The sequence below is a fragment of the Apiospora marii genome (assembly GCF_038362585.1).
Source record: "Apiospora marii strain CBS 49790 chromosome Unknown utg000011l_segment0_segment0, whole genome shotgun sequence".
Classification (NCBI taxonomy): domain Eukaryota; kingdom Fungi; phylum Ascomycota; class Sordariomycetes; order Amphisphaeriales; family Apiosporaceae; genus Apiospora; species Apiospora marii.
Genome location: NW_027117382.1, coordinates 2,495,269 through 2,512,034, shown reverse-complemented (window position 1 = coordinate 2,512,034; position 16,766 = coordinate 2,495,269). Strand labels below are relative to the sequence as shown.

The 16,766-nt window shown below is 53.2% G+C and overlaps 1 protein-coding gene across 1 annotated transcript; it reads right to left on the bottom strand.

Moving 5' to 3' along the window:
* Positions 1-1,788: 1,788 nt before the first annotated feature.
* Positions 1,789-5,068, bottom strand: PG985_013858 (fungal-specific transcription factor domain-containing protein; the record flags this gene model as incomplete). The annotated part of the gene is made up of 4 exons (XM_066833624.1): positions 1,789-3,432; positions 3,499-4,010; positions 4,189-4,469; positions 4,692-5,068. The coding sequence occupies 4 exons, from the start codon at positions 5,066-5,068 to the stop codon at positions 1,789-1,791; spliced, it is 2,814 nt and encodes a 937-aa protein (XP_066678364.1).
* Between the last annotated feature and the right edge of the window lie 11,698 nt (positions 5,069-16,766).

Below are 16,766 nucleotides of genomic sequence, written 5' to 3'. Positions count from 1 at the left end.
GGGTTTGTCTGTCGAATACCGACCCAGCAGGGGTAGCCGGGGCCAGCATTCGTCAATATCAAGCGTCCTCAGCAACGGTGGACCCTTCCAAATTACTTGCGCGAACAAAAATCGGTCCAACCCGGCCTCTGGCGGGGCTCTACGCCCTCCTCGCCGCGCCCTGCCTGACCTCGCATTGGGCTGGATGCCAAGTCCTGTTTCTCGTATTGTTTCATCTGACAAGTGCTGCTCGTATATAGTATCGAGGCCTCTTTAGTCAGCGACAAAACTCGATATATACATAGGCATATCTCGAAACGGCAGCTCTCACGGCGCTGACGATGTTGACATTCTGTCCCTCCCCGACGGAGCGCTGGCTTGCAGTCCTAAGCTCCGGTTGCCCTGCACACGGCTCCAGGGATCCCCGCCAGGAGCCAGTCCAGATGGAGCTCTCAATCTCGGGTCACTCAGATGGAAATATAAACCCGAGCGACACCATTGAAGGGTGGCTGTCCATAAGCTGAAGACCCTCAATTTTTCTGGAGTCCGTCACGCAAACTCGGAACGGTAGATCTAAGAAAAACGAGGCGTTCGCTAGATCTGGGTTAGATACCTCTTAGTCTTGGGAAAAAAAAAGAAAAGATTGCGACTTAGATAAACTTAGGTATCCCACACTCTGGATCAAAAGAAGAACCTCGATATGAAAAATTGTGTGGGGAGCCCATTTATGAAGTAACGCGCATGGCAACAAAATCTCGAGGCAGATTTCATACTGTACGTTGACTTAAGGATGAAACTGGTCTGATCTCTGCCTCGTCTATACGCGCATGCAACGTCATTCTAGTATTGAGCTTGGGAAGCAACTAACCAGCAAGACGATTTGCTAGCTAGAAATAGCATAGTCAGCTTGGCCCAGCGATATATCCCCCTTGATGGCGATAGCACTGCTATTAGTATAATAACACTTCCAATGAATAATCACCGGGTCAGGTTATCCAATTAAGTGCTATAATCAACGGAATAAAAACATTATGCTAGAAGCAACAAGTGATCCCTGGTATGTACAGTACAGCATAATCTGGTGGGAGCAGCGCTTTCGCCATCAAAGGGATAGCTTTATCGAACTAAGGTAACTATTGACAGATAAGATACACGACAAAACGCGTGACACTACTTACGGCAGGGGGGCAACCAGCAACTATAATAGTCCCAAATATATCCGTTCGTTCAAGTAACCTTATTTCGGAGTCGTCAAGTTGGAGCTGGGATGCCCGGCAATCACATCACTGGGTATGCATGTAGTCAAGAAGTCAGACAGAATAGGACATCCTCATGTAATTCATATATCTATCTACCAACAGCCCTGCCAAGCCTCTCGCCCGACCATCCGTACACACACTTGAAATGCGCAACTTTGCAACTGTGTATACACGCAGTATACTATAGGAGCTGGCTTATATCCTCATAAATCCCAACAGGGTATATATAAAAACAGGTCCTCATGAGTCATAAAAGAAACCTCAGATACGCCCCCATGGCCCCAAAAGACGGACTTGTGTCAGATGGCTTGGAAAAAACTTCGAAAGAAAAAAAACCCCAAGAAAGAAACCCACAACCTGGAACGCCCAATACCACCCTGGACCGAGATGACGCCCTGAAAAGATTCATCTCTTGGTCCCCCCCCCAAAAAGCACAATGCCCCGTATAGACGCCAAGTTTCATCCGACCCTATACCCTATTGATGCTGAAATGTAAAACATGCATTCGAAATGAAGCCTTGGGGGACTCATCACCCCTCTGTTGATTACTTTACCCCTTTACCATACCCCCGTCCCCCAAAACATTGAGAAACGGGTCCGTCGCGCCATTATCGACAGCACCCGTGCCATTAGGAACCTTGGCGCCGCTGCCCACGTTCTCACCGGGGAAGTGCAGCCACTGGTCGAAGTCAATGTTGGTGCCCGTGAGCGCGTTCCAGTCAAACTCGTCCTGGTCGTTGTCGACAAAGTCCATCTCCACGTCCAGCATCTGCGGCTGGCTCCCGTCGCTGCCGTTAGACGAACCGCTGGACCCGCTGGGCGTGAGGCCGTCCTTGTTGGTATCGGGCGGCGAGTTGCCTGCGATGCCGGCCGCCGCCGCGCCCATCAGCTCGGCCGGCGGCACGTAGACGGTGCTGGGGTTCATGAGCGCCGCCTCGGGCTGCGTCATGTACGGCAGGTTCTCCGGCGGCGGCGTGGCCATCTCCTCGGCCACCACCACGGCGGTCGGCGCCCGGAAGAAGGCCGCGTTGTTCTTGCTGCTACTGCTGTTGGCGGCGGCGTTAGCGGCATTGGCGGTGGTGGCAGCCGCGGCGGCCTGTTGCGAAGCCTGCAAGTCAATGGCAGCCTTGCGCAGGGCCGCGTCGAGGAAGGCAACGGCATAGTCGGCAGCGGCATAGCTGTCGCGCAGCTTTACCATCACTTTCATGCACTGGAGGAAGCCCTGGACAGCCTTGTCACGGGCCTGGGCCACATTGTTCTTCATCTCCAACAGGTGGATGATCATCGCCGGGAGGATGACAGTAACGCCTGTAGTAGGAAGGTACTTCTCGAGTTTGAGTTGGTGGAGCTCGTTCACCATTCGCGTGATATGCGATGCCGAGTCCCGAACCTTCATCCTCGACATCTCCTGCGCCTGTCTCGATGTTGTCGGCACATGCAGGGGTGAAGAGTGCAGGAACTGGGGGCGGTGGAGAGCCGAGATCGTGGTGTAGTATACCATATGTAGCAAGTTACGCTGAACGGCAATGGTCCTGTGCCCGTCCCTGAGATCCAACTGCGTCAACGGTCTGTATTGACAGCACGCGGGAAGCGCCTGGACCCAGGCCATGAGCGAGATATCGACGTCGTTGACAAGCTCGATGTTGTCCAACTGTTTCTTTGGGTGCAGCATCATGGTGCTGTTCGTTGTGTTCTCCGGCCTCGACTTGTCCCGCACAAGCACCGAGTATTGGGCCTTGAGCATCTGGCTGATGCACAGGCACAACTTTGCCTTGGCCACACACATTGATGCCAGCTCTTGCTGCATCAGAACATCGCGAACCAGGGTGCAGTCATGGTTCACGACTTGAATCTCGTCCGCCAGGGGCCCGATCTCGAAGTCGCCCTCATCCAACATGGGCACATCATAGTCTTCGTCCTTTATCCTGGTCGGCCTGCGCATGCCCAGGGCGATTAAGCGATCGCGCATGAAGCATGACCACCAGATGCGCTTCCACAGCTTCTGCTTGCGGGGCGACATATTCGTATTGGCCGGGTTGCGGTGAAGCCCGATGGTATGCGCGAGCGATATAGCCACACCCATCCAATGCCAGGTATCCTTCTGGTCGTCGGGCGTCTCGTACCAGTACGTCATGAGAAGCAAGGCCTGTACGAGTATAAGGCGATCACTCTCGTAGTCAAAGTCGTACAGAAGCTAATGCATGTCGGTCAGCTTATGTATATCTCCCTCGCATACGAAGTGGCACATGTGATGACTTACCCTTGTCTTCTGGAAGAAGGCCTTACGGGCAGCCTTTCGACTGCTGTAGCCGGCCTCCTTCAGATACTTGACGTCCACGTACGCCGTACTGGCGAACATGACGGCGTGGTACAGGAACAAGCTGATCTGTCCATATAGCCCGTCTGTCGAGTTGATGGCAGCGAGGAAGTCATGCAGTTCCATAAGCGGCATGTACGGATGTACATACTCAACGTAGGCCCGAAGAAGCGCATTCTGGAGGGAGGGCGAGGGCAACGTCAGAGCCCCCTTCAAGTGTAGGTAGTTCACATCCTCAGGGGCGATCTTGGAGGGCAGTGGCCGGATAAAGCCAGGTAGCTGAGAAGATGCATCAGGTTCCTCGAGCGTATTCAAGAACTGGGCCGTCTTCGCATTGCTGAAGCCAGCAGTAGCATCGGGCCAGAGATTCGGAAATCCCGGTCCGTTGTTAGTAGACTGCTGAAGTTGGGCTAGCAACAGGACCGGATCTGTCCTCGCATCCGGCTGCTGTTGATCTGTTGCACATGAAAGTCCGGTGGTCAGCGCTGTATGAGATGAGGTATCATATCATGGAGCGGGACGAATAGAAGGAAAAAGGCCCGTAGGACTTTTCAGAGGGCAAGATGACAAGCGGCGCCGACTTGCGAGCATGTGAAAGTCCGCGGGGTGACACGAAAGGGATCAGCAACTTACAGATTAAATTGGGAACGTGACCGTCCAAGCCGCTGCCGTCCGGGAAGCTAGTTGCGCATGTGGACTGAGCCACCTGCTGACTGATGGCTGCATTGGCCGCCGCCGCCTCCGCAGGGGTGACGTTGACAGAGGCGGCGAGCGACACCTCGCTCTGCCGACGAACGTCAGGGGCTGGACTGATGTTGACTGGGCTCGTCGTGGTCGGCCTCTGTGCCTCGGCAATTTTCTGCTGGCCAGGGGCGTGCCCCGCGGCTGAAGTGCTTGCATCGAACAAATTCTTTCTGTAACACCAGAAACGACCAGGGGTTAGCAGCTATACGCAATTAAGTCTCCAATCGAGGAGATTTGGATGGACAATTTGGAGATCATTTGACAAGCACCACGACACGATCGCGGCCAATTGAAATGACGCAATTTGTGAACAATGTCGATCGCATGGGATCAAGCGCATACGCGGGATGTGGTAAAAACCGAATATACAGCAGAATAGGAAATCCACTCACTTTCGCCGGCGGCTTTCCTGGACAACGCATTCCACGTTGTCCCATCTGCAATTGCCGCAGGGTGCGCCTTCGACCACGTCACAACGGACCTTGCGAGCTCGGCAAGACACACAGGCGCGGGCAGCCCGTCGTTTCGTGACTTTGGTCGACCCGCTGGGCTCCGATTGCGAGGCCGAGCGCTTCTTGGAGGGCGTCAGGCCTGCCGAATCCTTCTCTTCCGGGTTTTGCGTCGCTGTTGCCGTCGGGCTCGTGGGTTCCTGGGTCTGCGGCTCTGGCGAATGGGTAGTCGTAGTAGCCGCGGCAACGGCAGCAGCAATACCTGCTTCAGCTTCCGCCTCAGCGCCAGTCAGGGCAACAGCTTCGTTGTCTGCGGCCATTGTCGTGTTTGAGCAAGAAATGCAAACAGGGTTATTCGTTCTTGTATTTGCCAATTATCTTTCGCATCTGACAAAGCAAATGCAGCAAATAGGGGAATCCGAATCCAAGCGGTGAGGTGATTCCCACTTATTCCAATGGCATCCGGCGTAGATTGAGTTGCCAGGCAGTTCGAGGACGCATTAGTCGAGGCCGTGATTTGGCACTACTGTAACGAGTTGGGCGGCGATAAAGGTTGACGGAGAGAATGTAAGTCGTAAGCGGCGAGGGACCGGTCGTAGGGAAACCTGCTCTAGTTTGCACCTTGGACTGTTCTGGTGTTCTGTTGTCCAAAAGTATCCTCAAGTAAGGCCTGGCCAGCGTGGTTGGTGGTTGTTGGGAAAGGAAGCGGTGTTCGGCTTCGACGACGTCAGGACTGCCACTCAGGAATTCTTTGGGTTGGGATTTAGAAGTCGAGACGGAGCACCCGGAGCGCGCACTGGTGGGGAGTGCCTTGAATAATATAATCCAAAGGGGCCATCCCCATATTCATCCCCACGCGACAGACAGCAAGAGCAGACAGTAAAGTACATGGCCAATGTAGCAGCGACGGATCTCATCGATGCTTGCCTTCCATGTCGGATTCTGATTCAATGTACAGTAATGGCTACGTACTGGAACCGCACCGCTGCAAAGCCCGGGTGTGGGCGGATCCATAGCTATTCGTTCGCGTATGTATCGTGGTAGGTATTTGAAGTATTGCTGTACGTACATTACATACCTGCCCGAGTACGGGCCACTCACCCCCCCCCTTCGCGGCGGAGCCCGCTTATTTACGGAGCCCATACAGCATGGAGGCTCCTAGTTCAGACGTCCTGGGCTCTCACATGCTCACAATCCTTGGGGGGGAAAGGGCACATAAGATCTATCCCTTGTGACCCTGTGGGCGTAATCAATGACAAGCCAGCAGCCAGTAATGCCCTGCGCAACACTTGTTCACAGGTATATTGTTGCAGGGGCGTTCTTTTTGTTGTTGTCGTTCAATGTGTGTGACAGCAACCCGCAACTCAACTGAGCCTCTCCCTTTCCCCTCTGGGTCAATTCCTATCCATCCATGCTCCGTGAAGGTGGAAACTTTGGCCAATTCAATGGGACTCTACCTGCAGGCATGCAGTAATAATTGGAAAAGCAGTCCCGCCTTCTGTTTCCGGGAGTTTCTGTCCTCTGTCCTTGCTCGAGAAAGCCAAGAATGCAGAGATAAGTCCGCTGGGGCCTCCGCAATAGGTTCTGCGGAGTGGCCAATCACGACTCTACGCTAGTTCTGACGCTGTCGAACACCATGCGACTTCGCTCAAGGCGGCTAAGCGGATGCCTGAATCGAGTCAGGAACTGCTGCATCCAAGTGGGAGAATAGGTTTCCCTAGTGCACACACAGGGCGCTGCCTTGGCCTATATTAGGCCATCAATGTTCACATTTTTTTCGGCGTTTACAAGTAGGGGGTTCTCTGGGGAGGGGACAGCCATGACAACAACCAACAAGACAGAAGCATACTACTAAGGCGGCGGCGGTCAATGAATGGACCTGCCACCTGCATTGTATCATCCACCTGACGATCTCCCAACATGTCAAGAAGTTAAACGGAGGGGCGAAGGGAAGTAACCCGAATGCTGTAACAATTGTTTTTTCATGCACGAGGATACTTTTCTTGGTTGGCGCAAAGCCCAAAACCAGCAACCAGGTGCCAGGGTACTCCGTACATCTAGTTCTATAGAAAGCTGGTGTCAAGCGTAGGTAGTATGTAGGCTCGTGTGCGTATGTGACTAATTGTGCGAGCTGAGACGGTTGGGGCCAAGACTGGAGGTGAAGGCGAAGACGAATCAGACGGCGGCTGACTAGGATGCAGCAGGCCCAGATTCAAGGTGAGAGGGCCTAAGGTCGGCCTGCTGCTGCTAATCCGCTTAAGGCAGATCCCCGGTGTGCCGAACGCTGCTGTGAGACTGCTGGCCAACCTAAAGGGCGAGATGCGAGACAAGGCAAAGCAAGGACGGGCGGGGCCCATCAAACCAAACAAGAGGCAGGCAGAGGCACACTCGCACACCCCCAAGAAATGCCAGGATGCCGAATGTCGTCAAGTCAAGGGCTATGTTGAGTAAAAGACCCCGAGACCCCTGCCAGGATTAAAAAAAAACGGCGAATCTCGGAGTCTGAGCTGTTCCAAGCAACCCAGCAAGCTCCCAAACCCGCTCCACTTCGGGGGCACGCTGTCGTCAACGGGTGGGGGATCACGATCCTATGGGTGTCCGCCAGTTGGAAATAAACACACGAAACACACAATTATTGTGGAAGGAGGAGAAAATAAAATATATCCCAGGCGCCTACAACGGAGCCAGCTACATACAGTAGTACAGCTAGCAACTAGACAGCCTCATCGATATTCGGTAGTTTTCTCAGCGGAAATTAAACATGGGTCACGCGTCTATCCCGCTACTGCTCGCCCTTCGGACTAATGAAGCACGAGCTGTACCTTATATTTAAAATATTCGAAAATTGGTCCAACTGGGTTCCATCCCACCGATGCGGTAGAAGTAGAAGTATGTAGAAGCAAGACAGCCGCATGCAGACGGTGCTTTCTGGCTGCTGGCCTCTACAGCTACAGGGGTGGCGATGAAAGCAAGATCATGATACGAAGGCTATGCGGCAATAGAAGAACCTGCGAGTCGGGCAGAAAAGACGGGTTCCATCGCACATGCCAAAATCATCAATCGGTTGTGCAACATGCTGTTTGAGCGATCGCCCTCACATCGTGGACAACCCCTGTCTGGTGTTCATGTACAGAGCTCGAAGGAGCAAGGATAAGAGTAACCCTCGTGACCCGCTGACGAAATTACCATCTCCTCCCCCACCCATTGGGCATGTTTTTCCCTACTCGCGAATGGCCAATAGTCAAGCAGGAAAAAGAATGTGTGCTTTGCCCCAGAATACTCTCTCTGCCCCTCCTGCCTAGCGGTGCTGGGTGCAGCTGAGTGGGTGTGGGCGCGCGCGAAAGGCCAAGAGCGAAGCCTCTCTCCTGGATCCCACTTTAATCCCAATGATGTCCCCTCCTTTTTCTCCCTAGTTTCCACCGTTGTGGTCGGGGTGACATCGATCGTAAAAGTCGAAAGGTTTTGCCCATGGGGATCCCGCTCGTCGCCCGCATTTTCACTCTGGCGGATTCACTTGGCGTCGCGTGGCTGGCCATACAAAGCGCGAGCCCAGATGTCGGGGGAGGTATGGGGACTCTGGGGAGGAAGGGACTAGGGGGTGTGTCGCTTGCTGTCCTTTGGAGTATTGTATTCCCGGTCTGGGGAAAAGAACTTGTTATTGCCTGCTTGTGTGTGGATTTGATGCATATCCATGCCATACCATGCCTCATTTATCCAATGCTGCGATGCAACCGAGCCGAGACAAGCCAGAGTGATCAGGGAGTGCATGTTCCCATCGTGTCATCGACGGGTCATGATTAAAAAGACACCTGTGCCTGTGTCTCTGTGCCTCTGCGCCTCCATCGTCGTTCGCTTTTTACGGCCTGCCGCTTCTACACGAACCTGCATATGTGTAATGTGTACATAATAGGTCGCTTTAAGGCATGATCTCCCGTCGACCGGTGACTAAGTCTTGCAGCCCTTCCTGCCTTTCTCGGTCCAGCGGCCGGCCTCCGGGGCCCCGTTTAATGTCACGAATATAGGGTTGCGCAAGCAAACAAGCTGTTGTTTCGCTCTCGGCCAAGATCCGAAAGATTTCTCCCACACCCTTTTCCAATGCGCCTACGACAACTCTCAAACCTGCGATCTGTCTTGGCGATGCTGTTGTCGTCTGCGAGCCTACTGACAGTACCTCCAGAATATTGTCCGCACCAATACAAAATCACCGCAAGAGTTCAAAGGGTCTAGAACGAGCTTCCATTACGCGCATCGTCCTGCATACTAGGTTCTTTAGTATTAGAACTCCCCGGTGTTTTCCGATATATCGTTGCAGGTGCTCAATTCCGCGTCGTCTAGACGCATGCTCGAACAGCACAGCCGGTAGTCTCTCGAGATCGCTCTCCAGCCATGTCGCCGGTCACATTGCATGATCGAACCACTGTGTCAAACATTGGCATGTCAAAAGCTCCCTTATGTACAGCATGCGTATTGTAAACAATAGTGTCGTTCTCATGGAATATGCCCGTCTACCCGTCCATCCAGCTCTTTTTTCAGGAACGATCCCGAATAGGCAAGGCCTGCCGCCGTGTCACCATCCGTCCCGAGTAATGCAAGAGTCTCACCATGGCTTTCTCTAGAACGCAGCCACCTTCAGCCTTGCATGGCGTCTAGGTTTCCCCGTCCATGTCACTAGTAGACTACATACTTGCCTGAATAATCAGTCAACCCAACATAGAAACTGGTATACACGTGATTCCCAGAACAGTCGAGCCCTCGCCGTGACGGGGTAGCTAGCAGGGGAAAGACAACAGTAATCGCGGGCGCCTCAACAGACTGTAATTAGCATCCGGCGGCGACGCTGCGGCCTATGGCTAGCCAGACGCCAGAAAAAGCAAAGCTGCTGCCATCCATCCGGGTAGTGTCGTCTTTGCTGTTCTAGCGCCCGGAGGAACATGCAAGTGATCTGATCCTTCCGCGTTACGTAAACTCTATCATCCCGTACTTACTCGGTGCGTCTCCTGACTTTGCTGCGTCTGACTAACGGTTGAAACATGGCGGTCAAGCGAAATCAGTTACGGTGAGCAGGATCTACAATACGGCCACTCTTCGAGGGCAGCATGAGTACGTATGTGTTCTCTGGTGGTCTTTATTCAGTATCAGAACTTAGCTCTGCACGATGTCGCCGTTATTCATCTGATTCCCAGCAGCGGCTCCCCCTAAGTCTCGTTCCCCATCTTGTCTTCATTTTCCTGTGGTGACGAGAAAACGTGGGGCTGGTTAGCGGGAGGGAACGTTGTCGCCGTCATCTTCAACCTTCTCCTCGGCCTCGGCGAGGGGCTTCGTGATTCTCTCACTGGCACGGGCTCGCAACGATGAGATTAATGCTACCGTTGCGACAGTATGGTATAGCCAAGCAAACACCGGTCACTCTGGTCGCAACATAATGTAATAACCACGATCCAGGAGGCCATGACGGGCATGAGAACATGGCGATAGTGCTCGAACTCCCTTGCCGTATAGAATAGGCATGAAGGATGATGGCTTTGACGACGACCTCGTCTCTGATAGTATCGACGTGATCCAGGGGTCATGACGGGGCAAAGCTGATTGTGATGGCGTCAACAATTCTACCTGGCCTGCATTTGGGTACTCCAGGACAAAATTCTGTAGAAGGATCTCATCTAGCCCAAACCATCTTAATCATCCCATCAACTGCTCTCTCACCAGTCACCTTCGCAACCCACTGCACACCATCTTCACCACAATCATCACGATCTTCACGATGCCTCGCGGTATCGAGTACACTGCTAAGGAAGGCGACGGCATGATAACACATAGAAGGGATGTAAGGGTGAGCAACACGGGTCGGGACCTACAGGGCTCGTACTGACATTATTAGGAGAAGAAATGGGTCTCATGAGTTTGATTCTCATTTGAAAGGAATTAGAGATTTACCTTACCAATCTAGTTTTTCATATTATTTTTTCCGATTCGGAAAGTGGGCAATATACTATCTTCGGTCTTGGACTGTTCCGCTGCCAGGCCTTTAACCCATAGCTTCCGGGTTGACCCGCCACTGACTGATTGTGAGATACTGGCTTGCTTCAGGTGCCACGGTTGCTTGGCAGACATCTTTCGTACGGCAGCTGATAAGCTTTTTCAGGACGGTACGGAGGAAGGCGGGAGTTCACTCGATATGATAATTGGTAGACAAAGGGCGTTACGTCTAGATCTGGAGGGAACTCGGTTTCGGATGCGCCGACGTGGGAAGAGCTTGTTGAGGACGGATATGTATTATTATGAAAAGGATGTACACTCAGCGGCGGCAGCGACGACGACGGCCTAGTCATTCGGCATTGAAGGACCTCAGGAGACACTTCGTAAGTCGACTAAGATACGAGACTGGGGGAGAAGGGAACTTCGACGGCTCGAAAGGGCTAGACGGACAACCTAGAAGAGACCATAATTAGCAATCAAAGAACAGACGAGGATTAGAGAGCTGCTATTTGTTGGATGAGGGACATAAGCCCGGCAGTGGTTAGCAGGAGACTTGAGAACCTCATGAATCGAGCCGGCGATGATGGCCAGATCAACACCGTGAGCAAAGACAACGCCACTGACATACTCCTACTTATGAGAGTTCTTCTTCATAATGGGCATACGAGGCAGGCCGGGGTTGGATAACAACGTATGGCTCTTCGGTGTGGTGTATCCGGGAGAGGCAGATCGTCTGGAAGTCGGAAATCTTGAGGGCAGAATGGTTTTGGAGTCGGGGAGGGCCCCGGAGGCGGGACGAGCTGTGATCGGACATATCTATCTCAAGTTTGTAGCCGCTGCGTATTGATTGATTTGCTTATTGTGTGAGTTGTTGAGCCAGCAAGTGAAGGAGAAGGGGGGGACCGTATCAAAAGGGGCGAGTGCAACTGATGAGAGAATCGACTCTTCTACGAGGCGAGCGCAACCAATAAGAATATCGGGCTGCGCATGGGGCGCGTGCAACCAATATAATGAATATAGACCTGTGAGTTTACTGCTGTGCTTGGTTTGTTGAACTAGCGAGTGAAGGAAAGAAAAGCGAACGTACCGACAAGGGCGAGCGCGACCGGTGAGAGACCCATCGGCACTATAAGGTAACCGCAACTCTCTAAGCTCCCTGTTGCGCATAGGGCGAGTGCTACCGGCATGAGAAGAACAGACCGGTGAATGTTGTGGGAAGTGGTTGTTTTATTTCATTGTTTGGAGAGTCGTAAGTGTCACGATACCTATACTTAGAGCACTGGAGGGGCAGGACTCGAAAAGAACTGAAAAGCTAAACTGCTCGAAACTGCGGAAGGATCAAAGCAGTCACTCCTATGAAATTCGTCTCCCAATTGTAGAAACCAGGCTATTCACCAGTGTGCTGCCGCTGGAAACTGGAGGTGTGATGGACGAGGGGTGCGCAGCGGAAACGTTTCGTCTTTTTGCATCCAGGCATTGTGTAGTTACTCTCGGAGGCGGAAGTCTCCTACGATACTGGAAAAGTGACCGCCAGGGCGCCGGCACTGTCGATGTGCTGCTGGGCTGCTATTCACGGGGCACGAAGCATGCCACGATGGCCGGCGTCCAGTTCTTGCACGCATCATAAACAACCCCTCCGCCGGCTTGTATGCCCTGAAAATGCATATCCAGCCGTCAAGTCTACAATGTAACGCGCACATACTCGATCTACTTCACGTGCATCGATGCATTTGTGAAGGGACACACTGACCTCGTCAGATCAAACGGCTGGTCTCGGCGAGCCCCTTTTTGGCACTGCGGTGAATATTTCGCTCTCGGGCGGTTTCGTCTGGGCTATGGCAAGTGAAGGAACGCCAACGAGGTATCACCAGTTCCCCCAATAGCCTCCGTGGGGAGATCAGGTCAGACAGGAAGGTCTCATTGTTCATCACAGCAACCTAACTTGGGTCAGCAGCGGCCGGCATGGTCAAGCTACCCTTCAGCGTAGCACAGCTACAACCCATCTAGGAGTCTCCGGACCCGACGGCTTGGTAGGATCCCGGACGGACAGTACGCCATCAAGGTTGGCATATCCATATCTGCCAATGGTAGGGGAGCCCATAGCCCTTCGCTCACCTTGGTGGTAGCCCCGTGCTATCCTTGGCCATCGCTGGAACCCCCCTTTTCAGTTCTGGATACCCCGTGACTATCACTAAGTTCCTGCTCGGAATCTTCCTCTCCCACGACACCACCGATAAGCTCGTTGGTCGAGAAAGGGGTCCAGCCCTTCTCTTGATACGCTCTCCAGTAATCCGGGGCCGTGGCAGATGTTGTTGCTCAAAGCTGATAAATGTTGTATAAGGAGGGGATCCCGAGAGCTTTCGAATACGACAACCGGGGAGTGCACCGATCACAGTCCCCGAAAGACCAAAAGGATCCACCACCCACGAAGTCGAAAGGAATCGAAGCCCCGTATACATTGACCCCCGAGGCCCTCCACGAGACGGCTGACCCCAAGCCAACAGGACACGATGCCGGAAATGCGTACCGACCAATGAGAAAACCACGTACTCGGCACTTCAGAAGAAGAAAGCAAGGGGTTGCTGGCAGTGAGCAGGTGGCTGTGGCAAAGGGGCGGTGCTGTTAGGCGAGACTGTGGAACTGTCAACTGTTCATGGAAGCATGGGAACTCGCGTTTTGGAATCAAAACGCCACAAGTTGAACACAAATACCAAGGGCTAACTAGCTGTGCACAACTTCTTACGACCCGTATCGGAGTACAAGAGCATGAAGCAGAGATACCGAAAGTAAATAAATAAACCGAAAACATACACACGATTGCTCCGACTCAAAACAGTCCCAAGGGTTTCACTCTCTGGGCAATGCCATGAAGACTGGTGGCGACAGAAGCCCGTGAGGCCTCCAGGCAGCATGGCGGCTGTTGGCTATCATCTGGGATTGATGCTCGGCCCCAGGAGAATGAAGATCGAAACCCAGACTGAAGCCGGCGCCATTGGCGACGATGAGAGTTTTCAATGCTTGCAAGGCGTTGCTTGATCGAGATACTCTCAGAGCGTCCAAGCTGCGTGACAGGCTTTGCCGTATTGTCTCTTGTTGGCAAAAAATTGACTCAGGTTTCGGTTCGGGTTAGGGTTATCGGAGGTCAGACGTCGAAGTTATGGCGTTTCAGAACCGATGGTAGTGATTCTGCCACAATCACCTGGTATCTAGCTGATGACCAGTCACTTCCTATCAGCTCTTGGGCGATACCTACCTTGGCGGCGCATCGTTCGGGCATTTCCTTATGTGGAGATATTGTTCTGGCATAATGAATGCGATACACACAGGGTTATCACGGGCACCAAATTAGGATGGATAGATGAGCGCTTCCAGAATTGGTTCAGAACGCACCTTCGGAGATCAGGTCGGGCTGTTCTCGACATTCGGGGGTATGGGGCCGAGAAAGCTGGGGCATACTTTCGATACAATACCTTGGGGCATCGCTTGGGCTGGCCAATCTGGCCCAACCTTGCGCTTACCTGGCACCTGGTGTATCGAGCGTGCACAGTCATCCCAACGGCGCTCTTGCAGTGTCTTGGGGCAATGCAGCATAATGCCCTCCTGTTTGTTGCTCCTTCGTAAGCCCAGTCAGCACTTGTCAAAACTGGAGCGTAATCAAAGGGATATCAATCATATTAGCTCGGTCAGCTCGGAAGGCATACAGCCACAAACGATCAGCTTGCGAGTGCGAGGTTGATAACCATGGGTAAGCCTTCCATTCCTGTTTCTTCGCTGGAGAGAGTGCAATTTCTCTTCTCTCGATGGCCTCCGGGCACACGAGGTTATGTACCCCTTTCTTTGACGATCGGGAACTTACGGAATGTTTTGCAGTCAGGCCATTTTTTCTCACGACGATTCCGACCTCACCCGATGGCATGACCATTACTGGGCTCCGGCGGCGATAGCTGCCACAATCTGATGTTTATCAGACGACCGTGGTGGACATCCTGGCGGGAACGGGATCCAGAATATTCGGACCGGGCTACTGGGGCTTCGGGACCTCGAATGGCGACCTCCCGGTCGGACGCCCGCCCCGCACGCATACCGACGCTAGAGAGAACAGGCCCGACCCGTCATGCAGTCAGCAGTGGCCAGGTCCTTCGACCACTCTGGACTGGGACTGGACTGGGACCCGGACTGAAACAAACGAAACGCTCGGTCTGCTCGGTCTGTTCGGTCTGCTCGGTACTACATGCTTACACACACGTACCATACATGTACGCCGCATAGGGCGGCAAAGCGAACAGAAGCTGAGAGAGGGCGAGCGAGCGGGTTACAAGGGGAAATTGCAGCGCATGAGCCACAAGAGAAGCCAAGGCCAGAATTCGAGAAAGTGACACATGGCGGATGGAATAAACCAAATAAAGCGGCATGAACGGCATGAAGTCTGACACGATCCTGTGTCTCCACGACTGTCGCCACGGCACAGAAGCCCGAGCCACAAGAAGGGGGGCCTGGAAGCCAAGATTAAGGGTCAGCAACACGACGTTTCCTTGTTTTAGCGATTAGCGAAAGAGGAGAGCAGCCCCCCGTAGCTTAACGCCTGGGTAGTATTACCCGTGGCGTGGGATGGATGGGATGACAATTCTTCTTCTGTGCTGATGTGATGGGTGAGCCGATGGTCGGGAGGGCCAGGCCGCATGCGACTTGGACAGATACCGGCGCACACTCACCACAAATCATGAAGATCAACAGGGCCTTGATCACGATAGGCAAATTGATCGTAGCCGGGGAGTTACAAGCACAGCAAGAAGGACCGAAGGAATCACGACGCTGCAGACGGCGGCACAGCGGAGACGTCCAAGGGCAAATCGTAGTCGGCGCTTCGAGAAAAAGCCCTGTGCGGGACAGCGGTTTTGTAGAATACCCAGTAGTTTATCGAGAGGCTGAATGGATGTTTGAGATTTGAGGCTGGGTGGAGCCTCGAGAGCCCCCTCCTGATCTGATCGACGGGAGGAGGTTTTTTCTTCAGACGACGAACCTTGAGTTTGTTCTTGTTTGATTTCTCCAGCGCGCCTTACATATCCGGCTCTGTATCAGAAGAGTTCGGGGACATGTTTCAAAAGGGGGATGTCCGTGAATGCGCGATGAGTGAAATCCTGGACTGGGATTTTCGGTCTTCTGCGCGGGCTACCACCCTTGGCCTTTTTTTTTTTCTTTTAGTCCGGCGGGGGGTTCGTGGGACGGTACCTAGCGAGAGACTGGACCCGGTGAACTGGTCAGAACTCGTTGCCGTCTAGCCCACCTCCCTGTACACGCTAACTTTAAAGTGGTGGAGGCCACGGGTGAAATCGGGAATGAAGAAAAAATGCAAGCATGTACCAGCACCCCTGCCTTGCTGGGCATCAAGCACGTCTGCTCTGCTTGCGATCCCGGGACCTTGGCGATATGTCGCGTGCTTCTTTCGGGGCCAGAAACTCGGGGCTCTGCCATGTAAGCCGTAAGCTGGAAAAGCCTGGACCGACCACGCCCATGGGTCAGCTCCCCTTGCAGCAAGCCTCATTGGCTGCCTACCCTCTTGCCTACATGCACCTAGTATTTTTGTAAGCCCGATGGCCAGCGGCCAGCTCAGCTAGCTACTCGGGTTTCCCGTGTCGTACACAACGGACGCCGTGTAAGTGTGAGTGCAGTCAAGCATTTTTGATGGAAAGGCTTAGCTACAGCAGTGCCTCACTCCAGAAGGTTCGAATCATTCGTTTGTGCATCATGAATATGTGCATCACAACGTCTTGTAAAACATTATTGCGGCAATATACCACAAAGTGAACGATCATCCCGAAATCTTTCCCATCAGGGCCGTTCTCGCTGTCCACCTCCGTGTGTTGCCCTGGACGGTGAGACGGTATGGAGGAACCGGTCATAGCCCCCATCGGCACCACTTACACTGGAGCTTTGCATCAGGATTTCGTACGTAGCAGGTCAGGTCCGGCTGCAAGGAGCTTTGGAGTAGGAGTCGGGTCCAATGAGCTTGGGGCCAATTTGGGGGGTAATACAGGCCCTACA